The 20,078-nt window shown below is 42.0% G+C and overlaps 1 protein-coding gene across 1 annotated transcript in view; it reads right to left on the reverse strand.

Moving 5' to 3' along the window:
- The window catches only part of NR5A2 (nuclear receptor subfamily 5 group A member 2), a 118,982-nt gene that overhangs the window by 44,441 nt on the left and 54,463 nt on the right, over positions 1-20,078 (reverse strand). Inside the window, exon 5 of the mRNA XM_019530685.1 lies at positions 15,307-15,426. Coding sequence (XP_019386230.1) covers positions 15,307-15,426 — 120 coding nt within the window. The remainder of the gene's footprint in view (positions 1-15,306; positions 15,427-20,078) is intronic.

A 20,078-nucleotide genomic window follows, 5' to 3' on the forward strand; every position in this document is an offset into this window, starting at 1 on the left:
ATACTACTGTTGTGATTCAGTGAAACTCTTCACTTCATGCTTAACGCCATTGCACTCTATGGAATATGTATGTCTTCTGAGATGTATTACTGTTTTGTTTTTTACACCTAGAGAAACTGAGGCACTGAATTTAAATGTCTTGTTCAATGCCATAAAATGAGACAGTGACAGAAATAGGATTTAGATCTCAGGAGTCCCAGGATCTCAGCCTCCAAGTTAAGCTTTCCCTAATAAACTACTTTTTCTTTAGCCATTAATATAAATTGTAAGGCATTGTGATGATAACATAGTCAAATGACATCTATCAGAAGAATCATTTAGAAATAATGACATATCAGCTACTTCCTTCTGTGAAACAGTTCACAGCAAAATCATTGCATTTGTAACTTAATTCCTCTTTTATAATTGAACTGCTTTGTTAGGGAAATATGTCCCTCAATGAGGTACCAATTTTAAATGCTTTGTGAGGAAAATCTGATCTTCACCTCATAATAATAATAAGTTAAGATGTTTGGATGGATGTCAAGAACATCACTGGCCTTGCTGCAGCGATTATGCCATAATGGGAAAACCCAATAGGTGTCTGTATCTCCCACCATCCCTCTACTGGAGAGCTCTCAGGCAACACGCTACTCTTTCAGGTGCATTTAATATTTGCAGCAACAGCAAATTTGTCTGGGAGGCAAGTCCTCATCTGCCACTCACCAAGAACAGACTGTATTAAATTTTTATATTTATTGACATTTCATTACCATAATTGACTGCAGTTGGTTCTCTAGTAGAAGGCACAGGGCTGCCTCCTAAGCAGGAGAATTGGTCCCTTGAGTAGTATTTGCAATTAAAAACAAGGCAGAATGGATTTTTTTTATTGTGTAAATATGATGAGTTGAATTTTCAGCTTTAACTAGAGAATACTGGGTGTACAGAAGCCTTTTTCAAGAGTGAGCAAAATTATGAGTCGGTGGAAAGACGACCCCCAAAGGTGTCAATCAGTTTATATAAAGTCAACTATGCATGAAAAAGCCTCAGTTAATGTCTATTCTGAGAAAGTGTTTGCATTAAGCACTGTGATGTTGTTCTGCCTGCTTTGTCCATGTGCTGATACTAGCTCACAGAATTTAATACCTTCCTTTTTCATGTCCTTGTGACAAGGTATTTAGTAAAATTCACAGATTCATTGGAATCTGACAGGGCCATGCCTTGAGAGCTTCTGCTATGTCCACAAACTTGTGACTTCTGGATTGTTAACTGTGGGCTTCAGTGCCCGTGCCACCAGCCCCCAATTTAATACCAAAGCTGTAATAGCACCTTTACCTTCCACGTCATAACACGGGATTAAAAGGATAAATAATATGTAACCAGAAATGCAGATAAGCTGTAAATTCATGCTGAAGAGCACAACTTAATAGGCCATTAATTACTTACTGTACTATTAATTTTGGTTAATTAAGCCCAAACCCTGATGAAACCAAGTGAGGATTTTTGCCTCAAGAATGATTACTTTATATTGTACAATAGATTTTAGTACAGTAAAAGATGGCTTGATGATCAAACTTTTCAAAACTAGGTTCTTAAAGTTAAGCTCCTAAATCCATATGTAGATAGTTATGGGTGGCATTTTCAAGTACTCTGACTAAAGAGTGTGTTGACTGCTTATGAAAACTGTGAATACTTGGCTAGTATCTGACAAGTAGCAAAAACACATATAAAAAGTCAGATATCAAGTAATCGCTGGCAATCAAGAAAGATGCAGCCAAATCCTGAAGTCCTTGCTCACATTAAGTTCTCATTGACATTAAGGAAAGTTTGGAAGAACTAAGGGCAAACTTTGTTTAAAACGCAGAACTCTATCCTGAACTATTTGAACTCTGAGGCACTCTCTTGCCTTTTAAGGCAGGAGATGAGTACTACTGAGTTAACTGGGTGAATCAGCCCAGAGGAAGCCACTGCAGTGTAGCTCTTTCTGTATACCCAGTTACAAAACCTACAGTGTAAAGGTCCATCATTTCTCGACCCCAAACATAATTCGTTGTTAAGCTTAAATTGTATTTAACATGTGGGAGGACACAAAAGGTGCAGTGGGGAAGGTGTACATAGAAAGGTGGGGGAAGTTTAAGTTGAGAAGTGGTCATGTTTGCTAAGGATGAATGGTTGTGTTGGAGGAACCGATCATAGTTAATTGATTTGCATAATCATTTTTCTGTCCTTTCACAATGACTAAGGCTCTCATTACTGACTGTACCATTGAATTACATTCTCTTCAGTCCCAGGAACTGCATAACTGAGAAATAAAGCTCCAGTTCTGTTAATAAGCATGCAGTGAATGAGTACGCTGATTGGCTGAAGCAATTCTGTTTCAAGTTACTGACATTTAATTCATAGCCCATGTGGTAAATTAGACTCCTATTTGTATTTTGGGTGAAATGGGCAAGAAATTCCTTCCTCTGAAGCAAGCAATACCATGTGGTAAGCAGAAAGAAAAGTAATTTTTTCTTTCACAAGTATTGTTTGCTTAAGTATGAGACTTTCTATGTTCTGTTGAACTTTTATGGACATTGAACTTTTTGTACTATTTCTAACTCATTTCAGTCTTCCCATATATAACTTGTATTGAAGTTTCTATTACATTGCTAAGGAAATATAGAAAAGCACTTTAAAAGCTACTTTTATTGTTTCTAAATTGAGATGGGCTCAGCGTGGGCAGAAAGAGCAGGTATAGTTAAGTCTGGTTTAGCTATATTAATTAAAATTGTGATGACTTAAACAGTATAAGATGTCTGTCATTTTAACATGATACACAATAATAAAAGATAATGAATTAAGTTGCCAGTGTACCTTTCCCCTAGGATGATGTTATTGTTTCCTAATTAGCTATACTATGCAAATAGTGAAACTGATAACACTTCAAAGTACAGTATTTACTTTGTCTAACTTATGTTTAAAGATCAGTAGTACATTAAGATAGGAATGAATTGCAGTTTCCTGTACTAGGATATACAGTTTATTGTGACTGTTTGATTTTACATTATAGAACCTATTATTGGAAAGTAATCTCAAGATGCTGTATAGACGCTAGTTTTAATTATTAATATATAATTTCTATAGTGGTAGTTCCTCAAATTAATAGTACTATAAATATGTTAAGGTAACCTACAAGTTCTGACTAACATACAATATCAGCACAAATGATGCTTAAAATGGCCACTTTATCCTTAACTTGCCTTGGACCATTTTATACCTTCAGACTCCATTTTGAGACCTTTTTAAAATCAGTGTAGGAAGAGGATGAATGGTCCTCTTGGAGTATAACCTATGCTTTTAACTGGAGATGGCCAGGAATCAAAATCCTGAGTTAGAATAGCCACAAACTTTAGTCAAGTTTAGGTCTGTGACAGAATCTTTTCTGAATATTTAGACAAGATGCTAATTCACTATGGCAGTGCTAAAAAACTATTTTTCCACTAGTAGTATGTAGGGAGGGGGCCATCCTTTTAACTCCAAGGATTCAATATTTTTCCTGTCACTACCCTTTTTCTTATATTGTTATAAATCTCCATCCACGATGGAGTGATAGAGGGAGGCAGGTGAGGTGTGTCATTCTTTGGACCTTATTAGTAGCACTACTTCAGTGGGCTCAAATATTTTCTAGTGTGTGATGCAATTTTCTCTCCATCCAGCAGCAGAGGATACTGCCTCTGAGATATTCCTCCCATATGCTAATCTAAGATCTTGGAACCTGATATGTGACCTCTACTGGCATCATTCTTGTGGCGGCCTTGTCATGAAGATACCAAACTGCTTGTCCATTAGCACCTTTGAGATGCTACTAGTTTTACCCCGGTGAAGGAAATCCTGCCAAAAAGTTGTGGAACTGAAATCTGCTCCATGATGGGATAGACCGGGCTCTTTAACTCTGGTTGGCAGCCAGTCTAGGAATGAAACCCTGATAGATGGGCAAGTGGAAGATCTTTGCTCCTGCAGCTCCTGAAGTCAAGCTGGTTCCAAATGTACTGGCACCTGCCTTTCCTTTGGATTAAACAAGCAAGGCTGAGAGGGGGACACTGTATGTGGGAAGCTCAGTGTCTCTGTATACAGTGCCCAGGCTTTTGCCCCCTGCATGAGTCACTCCAGCTTCGCTTTATTTTCAAGCGAGGACTACGTTCCACAAGCTGATGTCTAAATGTGCCTTAGGGTTAGCACTGTGTTTGCACAGGAATTCATGGAAGGGCCTATCTTTTCTGTGATGACCTGCATCCTTATGTTTTGAGTTTTATATTTAAACTTGATATCTTCATGCTAAGTTGGTCAGGTACTGAAATGTATAAATCTGTAAAGCCATCACTTGCTAGAAGGAGCAAACACTGTCTCATCATAACAGACAAAAGGTTATTAAAATCAAACCTAATCTTGGTTTGAATGCATAGGGTAATATTCTGTTTTGCCTCCTTCCTGTTTGTCTAACATTGCTAGATTAGGTTAGAAATGTGCAAGCATGAACACAAGATACCTCCAAACTGAACGATAAAGCAATGGTTGCTTAGCATTGTTTGTATTCATCTTGAGCCAAATTCTCTCATCTTTTTGCTGGTAAGGATAAGACGAAAGGAACTGGATCCTTTATACCAGTTAATACCAAATATTCTCTATGCTATTGCCATTTTAAAATATACTCATGCATCATAACCTGCATTGACTGCAATGTGTTCTTGTCATAAAGTTAATAGGAAAGCAAAGGAAAAATATCATTTTGTTGTTTGCAAGTATTATTGGAGCATGTTGGTCAATGACAATACAACCTTATGCAAAACATAACCATTATTACCATTGCCTGCTTTACGTATAAATTATGACAATAGTAGGGGTGTGTGAAATGGGCCCTATTCGATTCAGATTTGGCCTGAATTGGGGACAGTGATTCAATTTATTGATTCACATCACTGTCCCTGATTCGATTCAGCCAAATCTGAATCTGAAGATTCGATGCTGAGATTCGGCCATAGACACAGCTTTCAATGTTTTTCTTAAATACCTCAAGGTCAAGGTACCAGGCATGACTCATGAACACTGCAATGCCTGGGCGAATGGAGTATCCCACAGGAGTGCGGGGGCAGGGAGCCCATGTGCTCAGTGGCAAACTCAGAAGTGCTTTGAGGGGCCCCCCACACCTCCTTGGCTCAGCAATTGGCTATGGGGGGACCCCAGGTGTCCCCCCATATCCAGGAGGTACCAGTTGCTGAGCCAGGAGGGCATGGGGGGAGCTCCCACGTGTTCTCTGGCAGACCTGTAGCAAAAACCCAAGTTTTTCTTTTTTAATACATATATATATACACACACATGATAGATATGCATTCCCTTCCCTTCCCCAATTATTTCTGGCTTTTCTTTCTCTCTCTATTCCCTAGAGACAAGTGTAAGCGAGCTCAGATTTAGGATAAGTTTTAACTTTTTTATTTTGGTAGCAAGTTTTTGGTTTTGTATATCCACTGTTTTATATTGTATTATTATTAGGTGTGTATTGATTTTTACTGTTGTATATTGTATTATTATCATTTTCATATTGATTTTTATTGTTTCATATGGATATTGTGTGGTTTAGGCCTGTGTTTTGTAAGTGAACCAAAGTAATGTCAAGTTTCCATCTTGTGTCCTCTGCCCCGGCATCCCCTGTGTTGCAACTGTATGAGTCACGTACCCCTCCCATTTAAATTGGTTCCCAGATGAATGAGAGTGATTAGGAATGATTGAAATACAATGGTAGCAAGTCTCTACTGAATGGCCTGTAATGACTGGGCCATCACCTCACATTGATTCATCCAGGAACCACAGACCTCACCCAGGAGCAGAGACAAGAACCCAGCATTTCAAAGACAAAAGACCCTGCAGAACCAGCAACTCTACCATTGTACCCCACCATTACAGACACCTGAAATTGCACATCCCTGCATGAAGCACACATGCTCAGTATGCTAGGGGCTGACCCTTGTCTGGGCATGCCTCCTGTCACTATGGTCACATAAGGTCTGCCTCTATAAAAAGGGGCAGTGAAGACAGAGCCAGTGGGACGCCCTCTCCATCTGGACCAGCACCATGTCACACCACCTATCTACCCAGAGGCCCTGCTGGTGACCCCCCCTGGACAACATCTACTGGCCAAGGACCCCTTTCCAGCCTGAATCGGTATCTATCACCCCCCACCTCCTCTTCAACCAAGGACTTAGACTCTGCTTCTCTTCCCTACCTAGACTCCAACCCTTCCGCTGAGTCTCTTTCTCCTGCTGCCATTGTGAGTGTGTGTGGGTGTGCGTGTGTGTGAGTGTGAGTGTGTGAACCAATAACTTCATGGGGCTGTGTAGTGTGTTGTCTGTGTAATTAAATTGTAATTTGGACCCCTAAGTTGGATTTTGCTTTACTAAGGTTTGGCCCTGCTCCAGTCTCTGCTTCTTGTCCTTCTAACTTCTGTCTCATTTCTCCCTGTCCCGCTTCTGGCTCACTGCCACCTCCAACACCTGCCTTCAACTCCTCTCTGCCTCCAAAGCCTTTGTTTCTTTGCCACTGTCTTATCCCTACTGCCTTTTCCTTTTCCTTTTCCCCTAAGGAACCAGGTTTCTGCCTCAGTTTCTTTCCTGGCTGTCTCCTCCTTGTCACCACTTATCTGCTCCCCTCCCCTCATATCTCAGCAGTCTGCCTCAGTTTCCAGCTGCAGTCTACCTGAAGTAAACCCAAGTCTCAGTTCCTCAGCCAGCTTCTCTGTAGTCCACTGGTTCTAATCCTGGTTCTGGCAACTTTCATTCCCTACACTTTAACTCTCTCTCTCTCTCTCTCTCTCTCACCTTAACCTTCCCCCAAGTATCCCAGGTACTCCAAGCACACCATCCAAGTTAGGAAGTTACCTGTGTGTATGTGTAGGTGGGTTGTATGTGTGTGAACTGCTGAGTGTGTATATATATATGGCATTGTGTGCATGATATACGAATTAGTGATCTGTGTCTAACTGTGGGGTGTATAGTCTATGTGCTTGAATTGGTGATAGGTATGCATGTGCCTAGGCTGGTTTGGATGCGTCTGTGCCTGAGCTGGTAGTGTGTGTGTGTATGCACCTAATTGATTTGTGTGTTTGTATATGTGCAATTGTGTCACACTCTCCTGTCTAACAGTGCAATATTGAGATCCTGAGAGTTGGCTTGACCCCACAGGGCAACAGACCCAGAAGTGAACCAGAAGTGCTTATGGTCCACTTCCAGGTTTCCTGTTGTGTGTGCTGTGGAGCCCACCACACTCCTGTGGGGACATTCCATGTGCCCCACCATCACAGCGTTCACAAGTCACCTGCTACCTAGAGGTATGTATAAAGAACATTTAAAGCTGTGTCTATGTCCAAATCACTGAATCTTTCTGAATCTCTCCAAATTGATTTGGAGGGTTCTGATTTGATTTGGAGAGATTAAAAGGTCCTCTGATTTGACTTGGATTTGGAGATTCAACCACTGAATTAGGCCGAATCTCTGCTGAATCAAATCAGGGACTGAAGCTTCGTATAGCCCTAGACAATAGCTATTGTGTTAGGTTCCATCATTGAATATTGGCTGCAAATTCTATTTCTCTAATAAAGTAGTGGGTGACATTCATTAGATGGCCAAAATCAGGCCTATATATCAACTAGTTCTCATTTAAGGCCTAATTTTTTTTTGATAATGTGGACTAATCCAAAAAAAATCCCACATCTATATTGCACAGTAATGGGACATATGGTGTTAGTTCAAAAGTTCTGCCTTAAGCACATGAAATGTATTAATTTAGAAACTGCACTGCAAGCGCAAATGGGAATCCTTAACATAAGGTAAAGAGTAATATATTTCAGATATATAGCACAGATACCATGGTAGCAGCATAAAGAAAAGAAAACAAAGCTGCAAATTCAAAAACAACACTGAAAAACACAGGAGAATTGAAAAGGATCTGCAAAGTCTTCCACCTAGAGGTAAGATTAAACCACAGAATTCAAACCTACATTGAAATTCAGATTTAAATTTGCTCCAGAACTTGTGGACATTTATAGATTTGGGTTTTTAATTATAGCCCATCTCTGTATCTACCTTTTGCATTACAAACTTAGTTGGAAACGTGCAACCATGTGGTGTGTTTCAAACAATTATTGACAGTCAATAGGGTGAAAATATAACCTCAAATAACCCTGAGCTTTAGGTAAATATTTGGGCTGGTTATTGTATCTGCATTGCTCTGACCATACTAAGTAGAGAGAATTTTGCAGCAAGAATGAACCAAATGTGGATAAGAGCAAAATGAATGACTCGCATATGGGCAGCCTGGACTGTATGTCAAGTGGTATGTGTTGACTACTGCAGCAAAATGCAAGAACAATGGTATTCTGCACCAGTCTGTAATGTGCCAGTCTTTTTGAGTCCTGGATACAGGAAAGATGGCAGCATACTGTTAGTGTAGAAAATACAGCAAAGTGCTGCTTTTAATCTTGGAGAAATTAAAGTTTCTCTAACTAGGAGGAATTGTTGCCATCATATACCACATAGTTAGCTTGTGAAATATGGCATTCAGAACCAATTTGGTTATGATTTACAATTAACTATTACAAAGCAAATCATTCTTTGGTTGTTTTCTACTATGAAATTTGGAGAAGTATAAAATGTACGTGTGCTACTTTATTTCCTTTTGAAATGGTAATTACTATTGCTGAGGGGCCTCACTTAGTGCAGAAAATGAAATGTGTAGCACAGGGAGGAACTAATTTCTGAAGAACTGCTGAAGAGTTGTAATGATTTGAAAAACTGCTTTCTGCAAATAAGTGCACAAAAGAGCTTCATTTTTGAAATTCCAGCCAAATAAATGAAAATAAAACAAAACAAAGTATTTGTGTGTAAGGCCCAGTGTTCAATTCTTTGTTGCTGATTGCACTTTTTCTCCTCAGGGCCTAAAAAATGGCTGAAGAGAGGCACAGCTCCATGAAGTATGGCAACCCAATGGGAACACCTAGAGTTATTGTATTTGATTCAATACTGTTGGGAGTTACAGAGGTTGCTTCCTGCTCCTCACCCATTTTGGCTTGCTGCATGGAATTGGGTGCTGTTTTGAGTCTTGTTCACGCTATTTCTCTGCTGACCTTTGCAGGAGAGAACAGTGGGCTGAGTATGACTAGTTCTTGAGCAGGGATTCAAGGAGGAAGGCCATGGGTTCCATCAGGTTTGTTACCTCGTAATTGAGCCCTTCATTTCTACAAAATAATATAGGACTTGGATTATCAAAGACTGGGCTTGAATTTAAAATGTGTGACATCCAGAAACAAACCCTTCTCTTGAAGGTTTTGCTGTAATCTTGTTTGTAGTAATATCAATAACAGCAAGGTTGTTAATAAATAAATAACTTAAATAGCTCTTTTCCATCATAAAATGCAAGGGGTTTTCCAAACATAAAATAAAGATCCTGTGATGTAGGCTTTGTATCGTAGTTTTATAGTGGCAGAGTGGTACCATATGGCATGTGTAGATGAAACGAGAGGTGTGCATGACATTTTAAAGTGGCTTAAATGCTTTTGCACTGCTTTAATGGTATTGGTGTTTGCATGCCTCAGCGGCGTACTGTGCATTTATTCCAGCAACTGTAGGAAATTCAGCGGCATAATGAGCCTTAAATGACGTGAGGCACAGCAAACAAAAACTCATTTGAGGAGTTTTGGTTTGCTGCCCCTACAGCCACAGAGAGAAGAGCCAGGCTCCATGCAACTCCACTGCTCTGCTGGAAGCCCTGCGGGCAGCCTGGCAGCAGCGCGGGAAGGCAGGCTGTGCCCAAGAAAAGTGGTGAGCCTGTTCTTTTTTTTCCCTCCCTGGAGCCTACCTGCCTGCCTGAGCTGTGCAGGGGCCCATGCTTCCCTCCATGTCTGCAGTGCCCCCCAGGCCTGCTCGAGCCCAGTGCCTGCGGGTGTGTGCCGCCTGTGGGGGCTGCAGCTGCCATGGAGTAAAGCACCCCCCCCTCCAGCCCAGGGACCATTCTGCCTGCCGGCATCTCCCAGGGACCCTCCCCTCCTTGCCGGGGAAGCAGGTAAGTCAGTGGGGGTTGTGTATGACATGGGGGTTTAATCAGCCCTAAATTGAAGTGGTGTTTTTTAAAACCCACCACTTCAATTTAGGGCCCCTGTTTTGTCTACACATGGCCATAGAGTGTACTAGGGAAGCAAACAGTAAGTTTCATAGATTTCATAGACATTCGGGCTGGAAGGGATCTTGGAAGATCATCAAGTCCAGCCCCCTGCCCAAAGGGCAGGAAGTCAGCTGGAGTCATAGGATCCCAGCAAGATAAGTATCCAATTTGCTCTTGAAGGTGTTCAATGTAGGTGCTTGAACCACCTCCAATGGTGGACTGTTCCAGACCTTGGGGGCTCGGACAGTAAAGAAATTCTTCCTTATGTCCAGCCTGAAACGGTCTTGTGGTAGTTTATGACCGTTTGACCTCGTCATCCCTTGGGGCGGTCTGGTGAACAAACGTTCCCCCAGATCCTGGTGGTCACCCCTGATAAACTTATAGGTGGCCATCAGATCACCCCTGAGCCTGCGCTTTTCCAGGCTAAAGAGCCCCATGGCTCTCAGCCTGTTGTCATAAGGTCTGTTTTCCTGACTTCTGATCATGCGCGTGGCTCTCCTCTGGACTCTCTCAAGCTTCTCCGCATCCTTCTGGAATTGTGGAGCCCAAAACTGGATGCAGTACTCCAGCTGCGGCCTCACCAAGGCTGAGTACAGGGGGAGAAGGACATCCTGGGATTTGCTTGAGAAGCATCTATGGATGCAAGACAGCATTTTGGTTGCTTTACTAGCTGCAGCATCACATTGCAGACTTATGTTCATCTTGTGGTCAATGATGACCCCCAAGTCTCTTCCTTCCTTAGTGCTAGCCAGCGTAGCACTGCCGAGCCTATAAGGATGCTGTAGGTTTTTTTTTCCCAAGGTGGAGAACCTTGCATTTTTTGGTGTTGAACACCATCAGGTTCTCATCTGCCCATCTGCTGAGCCTGTCCAGGTCAGCCTGGATCACCCGCCTGTCTTCTCGTGTGGATGCTTTACCCCAAAGTTTGGTGTCATCGGCGAACTTGGCCAGTCCACTCCTGACTCCAGTGTCCACATCAAGTTCAAAGTGTGCTGCATGAAAGCAGAGGTGAAAGTATTTTGATCAATAATAGGGATGTCAAACTCCTTTGGGACTCAGGTTGGATCCAGACTGCAGGGGTCCTCATGGACCAAATTCAGACCCAGATCCATCTCCAGTGGCAAGGTAAGCGGTAGCAATGTAATTGCTATACGTTCCGGAGAGCCAGGATCAAAGCACTTATTGCTTACCCTTCTGCCACTAGCATATATTCACAACAGGACTTCACACACCACCATTGCAGTGGGCTGCACCACCATTTGCCCTGCCCCTGATTTTTCTGTCCCCTTCAGGAGCCGTGTGGGCTGACCTATATTGTTCCCTCAGCTGGACACTGGGTTCCTTACAAGCATTGCAGGATCGTTAGTGTCAATGTAGACAAGCAGTCTCTCAACTTCTGGTTTCTCAGTCAATCTTTTCCCTGAAGTTAGCCATGATTTCAATTTTTCTGTTTTAGAAAGCCAATAGGCTACATTATTGTTGCCTGGATTCAAACCTGTGATTCTAACAAGTCTATATATTTTAAACCTGATGCTTAAGTTAATCCATCAGCTTCTCTGTAAAACAGTTCCTTTAATGAGTAACTTTTACTCCTGATTTTCAATTAAACAGATGGTGTTTTAAATTAAAGGCTCTCAAATCACAAATGGCAAATTACTCATATACTGGAGTAGTTTTGGTATTTCCTTAATTATTTCAAGATTACAAGGCTGATGCTCTAGAGCAGGGGTGAGTGGTGCCTCCTGAGTCTCAGGGGGCACAATTGCAGACCAGAAACTACAGACTGGAAGCTGTTGGCCTGGCAAACTGTGGACCACTGGCCAGAACACAGGTAAAGCTACCTCCACCCCCTCGGCAGGGAAGGTGGGCCCAAACCGCGGCTGCTGAGGGCCCTGAAGGAGAAGCCATGGCCTTTCCAGAGCCTGGCTCTGTGGGGCCGCAGTTTGCCATCCTGAACAGTGCCAAATCTTGGGGGGCCATGTCGCCTGTGTTCCAGAGAGCAGTCAAATTCATCCCCAGTGGAAGCAGGCATAGCCAGTGGAGTTGCGATTAGTTCCATCAGAATTGAAATTGATTCCATGTTGCTAGTGATTCAAGTCAGATGTGAATGCGTGACTAGAACCCACTAATTATGCTGCACAGTGGGGGTGGAGAGGGGGAGGCAGGTTTTATACTCATTACTACCTTATGACCTGCACCCTTAAATGGCTGTTGACTTTAATAGCATATTTGATTCTACTGCTGTGGGTGCATCTACACATGCAATTAATGTGAAGCAAGAAACTCCAAAGTGTTTTGCTTTTGGAGTTTATTGCTCCCAGGTGTGCCATTTGAATGTGCACCTAGGACCACAGCCTGTTGAATCAGGTCAGAGAAGCCTTCCTGCCAAGGGACCCAGGGGGTCAGCCGGCCAGCCTGGGGCTGTTCCCTGCTGGCTCAACATGCTGTGCAGAGGCTGCCAGGGGCACAACAGTGCTCTGGTATGGGGCTAGCTGGCAGACAGCCCTCATACGGAAGCACCCTTGTGCCCCAGCCAACCACATCAGTATCTACATGTGCTTTGCTGTGGAGCAAGCAAAAAAACTATGTTGCTGTGGAGTTAATTAGTTTACTCCAGCCTACTTGTCCTGCATGTGTAGATGCCAGTATGTTTACTGAAGAGCTAATTAGTCAACTGCAGTAAACGTTTCATGGAGACACACCCTGTGTGTCTCTATTTGCAAATAAAAATCCATATGAGATGTAATGGAGATTAAGCCAATAGTGCAATGCAGTCAGTGCAGTGACCAATGCCTCCGTAGGGAAGTCATTCAATTTTGTGTTTTCTTTCTGTTATTGGTGTGTGGGATTCTCTATTCTCTGAACATTTTACGTTCGAGGAAGAGTGCACAATGGATGAGGCAAAACTCTTTGCAGAGGACTCTTTGAGAGCTTTAACCAACTTCAGAATGAATAATGCTATCAGAGGCATACATGAAATTTGGGTCTGAAAGGAGGACATATTAGACCAGCTTGACAGTGCTGGGGCAAAAATGGATGCAATCAGTCCAATTTAGTCATATTTTGATTTAGTTTGAGACTATAATTCTGTCTGGAAATATAAAATTTCCAAACACAGCTGATGATTTGTAAGCTATGCTTTTAATATATAGCCTTCTGCCCGTTATTGTCTTTCAGTGATGGAATACTCTGCTTTGTCTTTGAGCACATGCACATCTATTTTTTCAAGTAAAGGATAAAAGCAGCTAATGCAGTAAGAAATTATTATAGTGCAAAATGGATGCACTGGGAGGGACTGAGGGACAGATTTTGAAGTTTTTTAGGTGCCTACCTCCTACAGAAATCAATGTGCATAGATGTTGATGCTAAACTATAATTAGTTGCCTAAATAATTTTTAAAAAGCTGGCCTGCAGTTAATCAGAAAACGAATTTGGCAGTATTTTACTACAATACCCAGGAACAGAAGACTGTTAGTATGCCCACAGTAATGCTTAGCATTTTTTGTTCAGAAAGGGCTTTATAAAGATTAATCATCTCAACATCCCCTGTATGTTAGACAAGTCAGTATAATCATCCCTATTTGGTAAACAGGGAAACACTCTTCTTTGAACTTAATATGTTCATAGAATAGAGAAGCCCACATAGCAAGAACAAAAGAAAACACAACATTTAATGTCTTTTCCTTTGAGTGAGCCACTGTACATTGCACTCATGGCCTACTCTCCAGTATACCCCACATAGATTTTAAAATTAAGAAATAGAAATGCACAGCATCTGAATCAGATATGCTATTAAACATTGACAGCCATTTAAGGGTGCTGGTCATAAAGCAGTAATGAGTCCTTTTACTAATAACAATATAAAACCCACTAATTTCACTTCAACTGGGCTACTGGGAGCACAGTTTTGGCTCATTAGGGTAAGTGATTTGCCTAAGACTTCAGGAGGAGGCGGTTTCACAGCCAGAGTTAGAATCTGGAGATTTGTGTGAGCTCAGTCATACTCCCAAACCTCTAAACAATGTCTTCTTCTTTGGACAAATCTTCTGTTCACAAACCTAAACGATTGTCCTTCTGACTTTCTGATACTTAGAACAGTTCTTCTGTGCATAGGGAAATAGCTGCATTCTTAAAATTATGACTAAGTCTCTAAGCAAATTCCATACAGCATACAGACAAGCATGATGTATCTCTGTAGTTAGAAAAAGGAGCTGTTTCCCATGTGCATATAAATCTAGGCAGTTTTGTTTGCAGCTACTTTAATGCCAGTGGACCATCATTTGTTTTCACTTTGAATCAGGAATAAAATGTACAGACCCAGTCTATCTCTCATTGATACAGTGTATTTTTTTCCATTAAGGTTTGAATAAGGCTTCCAGGAATGAGGTTCTCATTTTTGTTGTCAAGCCCATTGTGCTTTTGGAAACTATACATGATACAAAGCTCCCTATTTTATTTGGATTTTTTCATAGTTTCCTTAATTTCATAAATTGGCCACATATTTACTCTTACATTTCAGACAACCTGGACTTCTGATGCCTGGCAACACACTACCATTTGGAGGTTATTCAGCAATATTACAGTACACAATACTTGCTTCCGAGTCAGTGTTTAATTCCTGTCTCATGGATTTGTGTGCATTCCTCTTTATTCCCTCTTTCCTGTACTCTTTTACACACCCACACATATCTCTAAGGCACAAGAAAGGTTTGAGGTAATACCTGCAGGGTACCAATGTTTCTGAATTGGCTGGTGATTATTTTGACTAAACCACGGTTCTCAAGGGAAAATAAACTGTAATTGCTTAGACCTAAAGCATGGGGTATTTTTGTCAGAAACCATTTTAGCCCTAAGGAAATATAAGTTCTGCACACTCACTTCTCATCTACTATCTTTCAATCACAGTAGTATACAAGTATATTGGAAAAGCAAAGTGCTTATGATTATATCTGCTTTTATAAGTTTAACTGTAATCATCAGACTAGAAACAGAGCGCACAAGTCATTTTATCTACATTATTTGTAGCCAATCTCTCTCTCAGAGCATATGAGTGCTTCTGACCTAGTTAAACCCCTGCTATTTTGAAAATGATTAATAAAAAACCCCCACATCAATACTTCTTTGAGTCTGCACACTCACTTGTTGCCCGGTAACCAGAAGGATAGAGCCTTCTTTCCCATGTACCACTTGCCGATAAATGTGATCTAGTATTAAGAGTTCACTCCAGCAATTCTGAAGCAACTTCATTTGGTCATCAACCTGTAAAACAAACATAAACATTGTTAACATTACTTTGGTAGTAATTCTTACTTCATTCTGATTGCAGAGGCTGCTGATGGCAAATTGGGTAGAATTTAACCTACTTCAGTTGTCTGGTTACTTTAGTTTAATTTAGTTAATTTAGTTTAGTTAATTTAACCTACTTTAGTTGTCACAGATATGCAGATTTAATGTTATCAGGACTGAAGTGATATCAATAATTATTGGTGTTAGAACACCAATCTTAACTGAATATATAGCTCCTTGTCAATAGATGACATAATCTATGGTCAAGTAAAATATTTACAACTAATTAACTGTCAAAAATGTGATCCATGGCATTGTTGTAAGGAGTACTGACAACAGCGTATGTGGTGGAACATCAAGTGACCAAGGTACTTATTAGTAGGTACTTATATCAGAAGAATAGGAGTAATTTACAAAGCAGTTCCTTTGTAAACTGCTTTGAAATCTACGAAAAAGAGCTCTCTTTAAGCATCAAGTATTTTTATATGTTTATTAAATTATTAGAGTGACATTCTTTCAAACTTAAACTATAGCTGTGAACCACAAATACTGAGTAACTGAGATTAAGAGATGTTCTTCAGGAAGCAATTAAAAAAAGAGATGGTCCAACAGCGAAATCTTATTTATGTACAAAACAGGCACAGACTATGCCACTTCTCCATATTCCTGCCACTAAGCCTCACCTTTGAAAAGTACTATGGAAATGGAAGAAAAATATCAAAAGTACAAATGCTTTGACAAGCCCAAGTCAAGGATTAGCCCCTTTATAAGCAAAAAGCTGAGGAATAATAAAATATGTTATGACATAAGAATGAGAAAATGGTGGAGAAAAAGGAAGGATAGCTCCTTTCCTATAAATTAGAAGTAAAATGAAGCAGGGTGGTCACAGGTGGCATGTTCAGGAAAGAAAATTATGAGTATAGGCAGTGATCACAGAATGTGTATCAGTAAGGAATTATTGCATTTGACAGTAGCAGAAATGTACCTGATATTAGTACTAAATGGGTGCATCTACACATGTGCTCTACTGCAAAGTAGACTAATTAGCTTTGCATTAAAGTGTAACAGTCTACATGTGTGCTGGTATTAGGGCACAGTAAACTAATTCACTGCACTGTAGCATAGTACTGTTGGGCACAGTACTATCTTGTGGCAGAGTGCTTTATTGCTCCAAAACACGTGTGTAGATGGATGACTGGGGGCTGCAGTTGTGTCCAGTCAACCTACGCAGCAGGGGGCCAGACCTCTACCTGCCACCTAATCACACTGCCAAACATGCAGAGCCATCTCATACCCCAGCCAGCCCCTCTGCCACCCAATGCTACCATCTGGGCAAGGGACAGACATTACACACAAACTGGTTTAAGTGATCAGAAACTGGTTTAAACCTGTAACAGAACAGATGTTCAGTGCATAAAAACCAGTTTGAAAATGGCTGAAACTGGTTTGAGATAAACCTGGTTGAACGCAGTCAGACTTAACTGATTTGTCTCAAACCAGCTTATGCAATGTCTGTCCTAGACCCCTTTCTGGTTTAAGATAAATTAGAGTCCCCCAGCATCCTGGTATGCTCTCTGGGCTGGGCAGGGCTCTCTGCTCCACAGCACGGCTGGTTCCTCCCCTCCACTCCCTGGCTGGACCACAGCATAGACTTACAGGCACAGCAGGGTCTGCTGACTTCCCTGTGCCTCCCTCTTCTCCTCCTCTCACCACTCGCTGCTTAAGCAGAGATCCCTTCCTCCTCCCTGCTACAGCAGGGCCTGTAGCCAGCATGTGGTATGCTAGCTAAGGGCCTAGAGGTGTCTGTGTGTGTGTGTGTGTCTCTCTCCAGTTTCACTGGGGTAGGCAGACAGAACAATGACCGTTTAGGGCTTCTGGAGCTAATCAACAGGTCTGCTGGTAAGCTGTTTAAGAAGTTTGAAGTAGTGTGGATTGAGGCTGTTGTTTTGTGAATCAGGTGATAAAGACTGTTATCAGCATAAGTGGAACAGAATCTGGCCTGTCACATGGAAATATGAGATCTAATCTGTGCAACAAGGATTACAAATTTTAGAAAACATGTTAATATAGGACAATTTCAAATATAATTTGCAGTTTGCACAAGACTGTCTCTAACATTGCTTACAACCTAATGAAACAAGCTTTGAGGCATGAGTTTAAATATATAATATTCATGCGATACACTGATATTCAGATGTAACCTGGGCAGTACTCCAAGAGGTACCCCCTCTCCAACTGAAGGGATCAAAGCAGGTGCACAAGTGCTGTGGGAGGTGTAGGGATTCTCCTCCCCCTATAGAGCAGAGCCAGACTGCCAATGGGGACTTAACCATATACCTTTTAATACTGGGAACATAACAGGCATAAATCAGAGGGTATAGTGGACACTACAATGCCCCAAGGGGGCAGGATTCAACAAAGGTTAGACACTTACAGTCATTGACAAAAAACAGGGTTAACAAAATATAAAACACGAACAGCAGAACAAACAATTCGGGTTGGTGAAATATAAAAAAGGCGCAAAATGTCAAATGACAAGGAAATATAGGGCCTTGGTACCTGGAGGGGAAGAAAACACAATGGCCCCTTCCCACTGCAAGAGAATTCACTCCAAGCAACCCCAGCTGGGACTTGAACCCAGATATCACATGTGGTAGGCAGGAACACTGCCACTACTAGTAGCGCTAGTCCACCCTGCTAGAGGTCTTGACTTTCCTGGAGCTCCGGCCTCACATCAAGCTGCCTGGCCTCTGACTGGAGGAGCTGGAAGCAGAGCTGGGAACCTCTCGGGTCACTGCTCAGATCCTGGCTGGAGCAGAGGAGCCTCTCCTGCTGGCTGCAGCCTCCCCTCGGGAATCCTGGAGCCTAGTGGGGAGCCTCTCCTGCCGGCCGTGCTGCTGAGGGTCCCAACTGCTGCCTGCAGAGTCCTGCTCTTTCAGGCTGTCCTGGGGCACTGCTCCTGCCCCGCTGGCTCAGCTCTGTGAAGCTCCTTCCTTGTTGTCCCTCACTGGTCTCTCCCCTGAGTCAGCCCACGCTGCCCGCTTTTATCCCCCTCCAGGTGACCCAAGGGGCCAGTTGGGACACGGGGGGAGGGGGAAGAAGGGGGGTGAGTCTCTGGGGCCTGATTGGTGCGGAAAGGGAATCCCAAGTCTTCCAATCATCTTTTAACCCTTCAAAACCCCTGGGCCAAATCACTACCAGATTGGTGAGGAAAGGGTATCCCAAGTCCTCCAATCATCTTTTGCCCTTTCAAAACCCTTGGGCTAGGTCACTGCCAGCTAGTCCATCACACAGATAAGAAGCCAGGCACTTGACTACAGTATTATGCCATGGCAAACAGAATATATTGCCAAAAACCATCTGTCTCAACCACAGGCAGCAACTTTTGAAAATAAGCTGCATTTTGCATTTCTGGGTTTTGAAGGACGCAGCAGCAGCTAACATATAATCAAAGCTTACCTCCCAAGTTTTTATCTTATCATTAGAAAGCTGGTGCTGTGAGAGCAGTATGAGATGGCAAATTCACAAAAATTCATGTTTCGCACATAGGCTGTTCCTGCTGTTGTACAAGAATCATAAAAAAGCAGGAACAGTGAACATCTGCCAGTGGCTTACAAAACCTGTACCTATTTTAGTTTAATCAGCAAGAGCCCATAAAATGAATAGAGGAAAAGCAAAGTGCAGATGTACAAATTAATGTCAGCTTGAGAGAATTAGTTGATGCATCTGCTTTTGACATTCCAGAAAAACCGGTTCAGCAGGAGAATGCTGTACACTTTTGCACTGTAAAATACAGAGTTTAATTTAAAAGTGGTAGTGCTCTACTGTAAAGTTGGGGAAGTTATCATCTATGGAATACTCCTGTAAGGTTTTGTAAAATAGGAAAAGGTACTTGATACCACTATGCTATTGTACTGAATAAGTGAAATAGATTGAACTAGCATGGGGAAACATGGTAGAATATAATGACTAATGAATGAAACATGTAATCTTAGAAATGAGGTGCTGGTTTACAAAGGCAAAAATACATTGCATTGTTAATCTGCAAGGACTTTACTGCCTCCATGGGTATGTTAATAGGCAAGTTATGTGAACATACCACCCAGCATAACCAAAATCAGCCTCAGGCTGAAGCAAGGTCTTGCACCGTTCCTTGATGGCTAACAGGCTCAGATTTGGTGGCCCATTTAAGGGGAGTGAATTCCTATGGTGACAGCTCTTTATTGAAGTCCTGTTGATTTCAGTCTTGTGGATCCAAAACAAAAGCAGGCTGGCCAGTTCCAACAGTGAGACTGAGCTAAAAGAAAAGAGCTCACCTATCAAAAAACTAAACCCCAGACTGTTTTGAACTTTATATATAAATGTCCCTAACATCTTGGGACGCATATATTCATTCACTATACTTGGTCTATGTTCATGTGGCTTACTTTAAGCCACCTGAATTTAGGGTGTGCAGCCATTTGCTGGTTGTGGGATCTGTGCGAGAAAACTGGAGTAAGTAACTTGGGGTGGGAGCAGGGGCAGGTGGGACTGGGCAGGGCTAGCAGAACCCTGGGAGGGTGTGGGAAAGGGTTGGCGGATCCAGAGGAGGGATTGGCAGAGGTGAGGGGGGGTGGTCTAAGGGA

The sequence above is a fragment of the Crocodylus porosus genome, unplaced genomic scaffold (genome assembly GCF_001723895.1).
Source record: "Crocodylus porosus isolate Cpor-Errol unplaced genomic scaffold, CroPor_comp1, whole genome shotgun sequence".
NCBI lineage: Eukaryota > Metazoa > Chordata > Crocodylia > Crocodylidae > Crocodylus > Crocodylus porosus.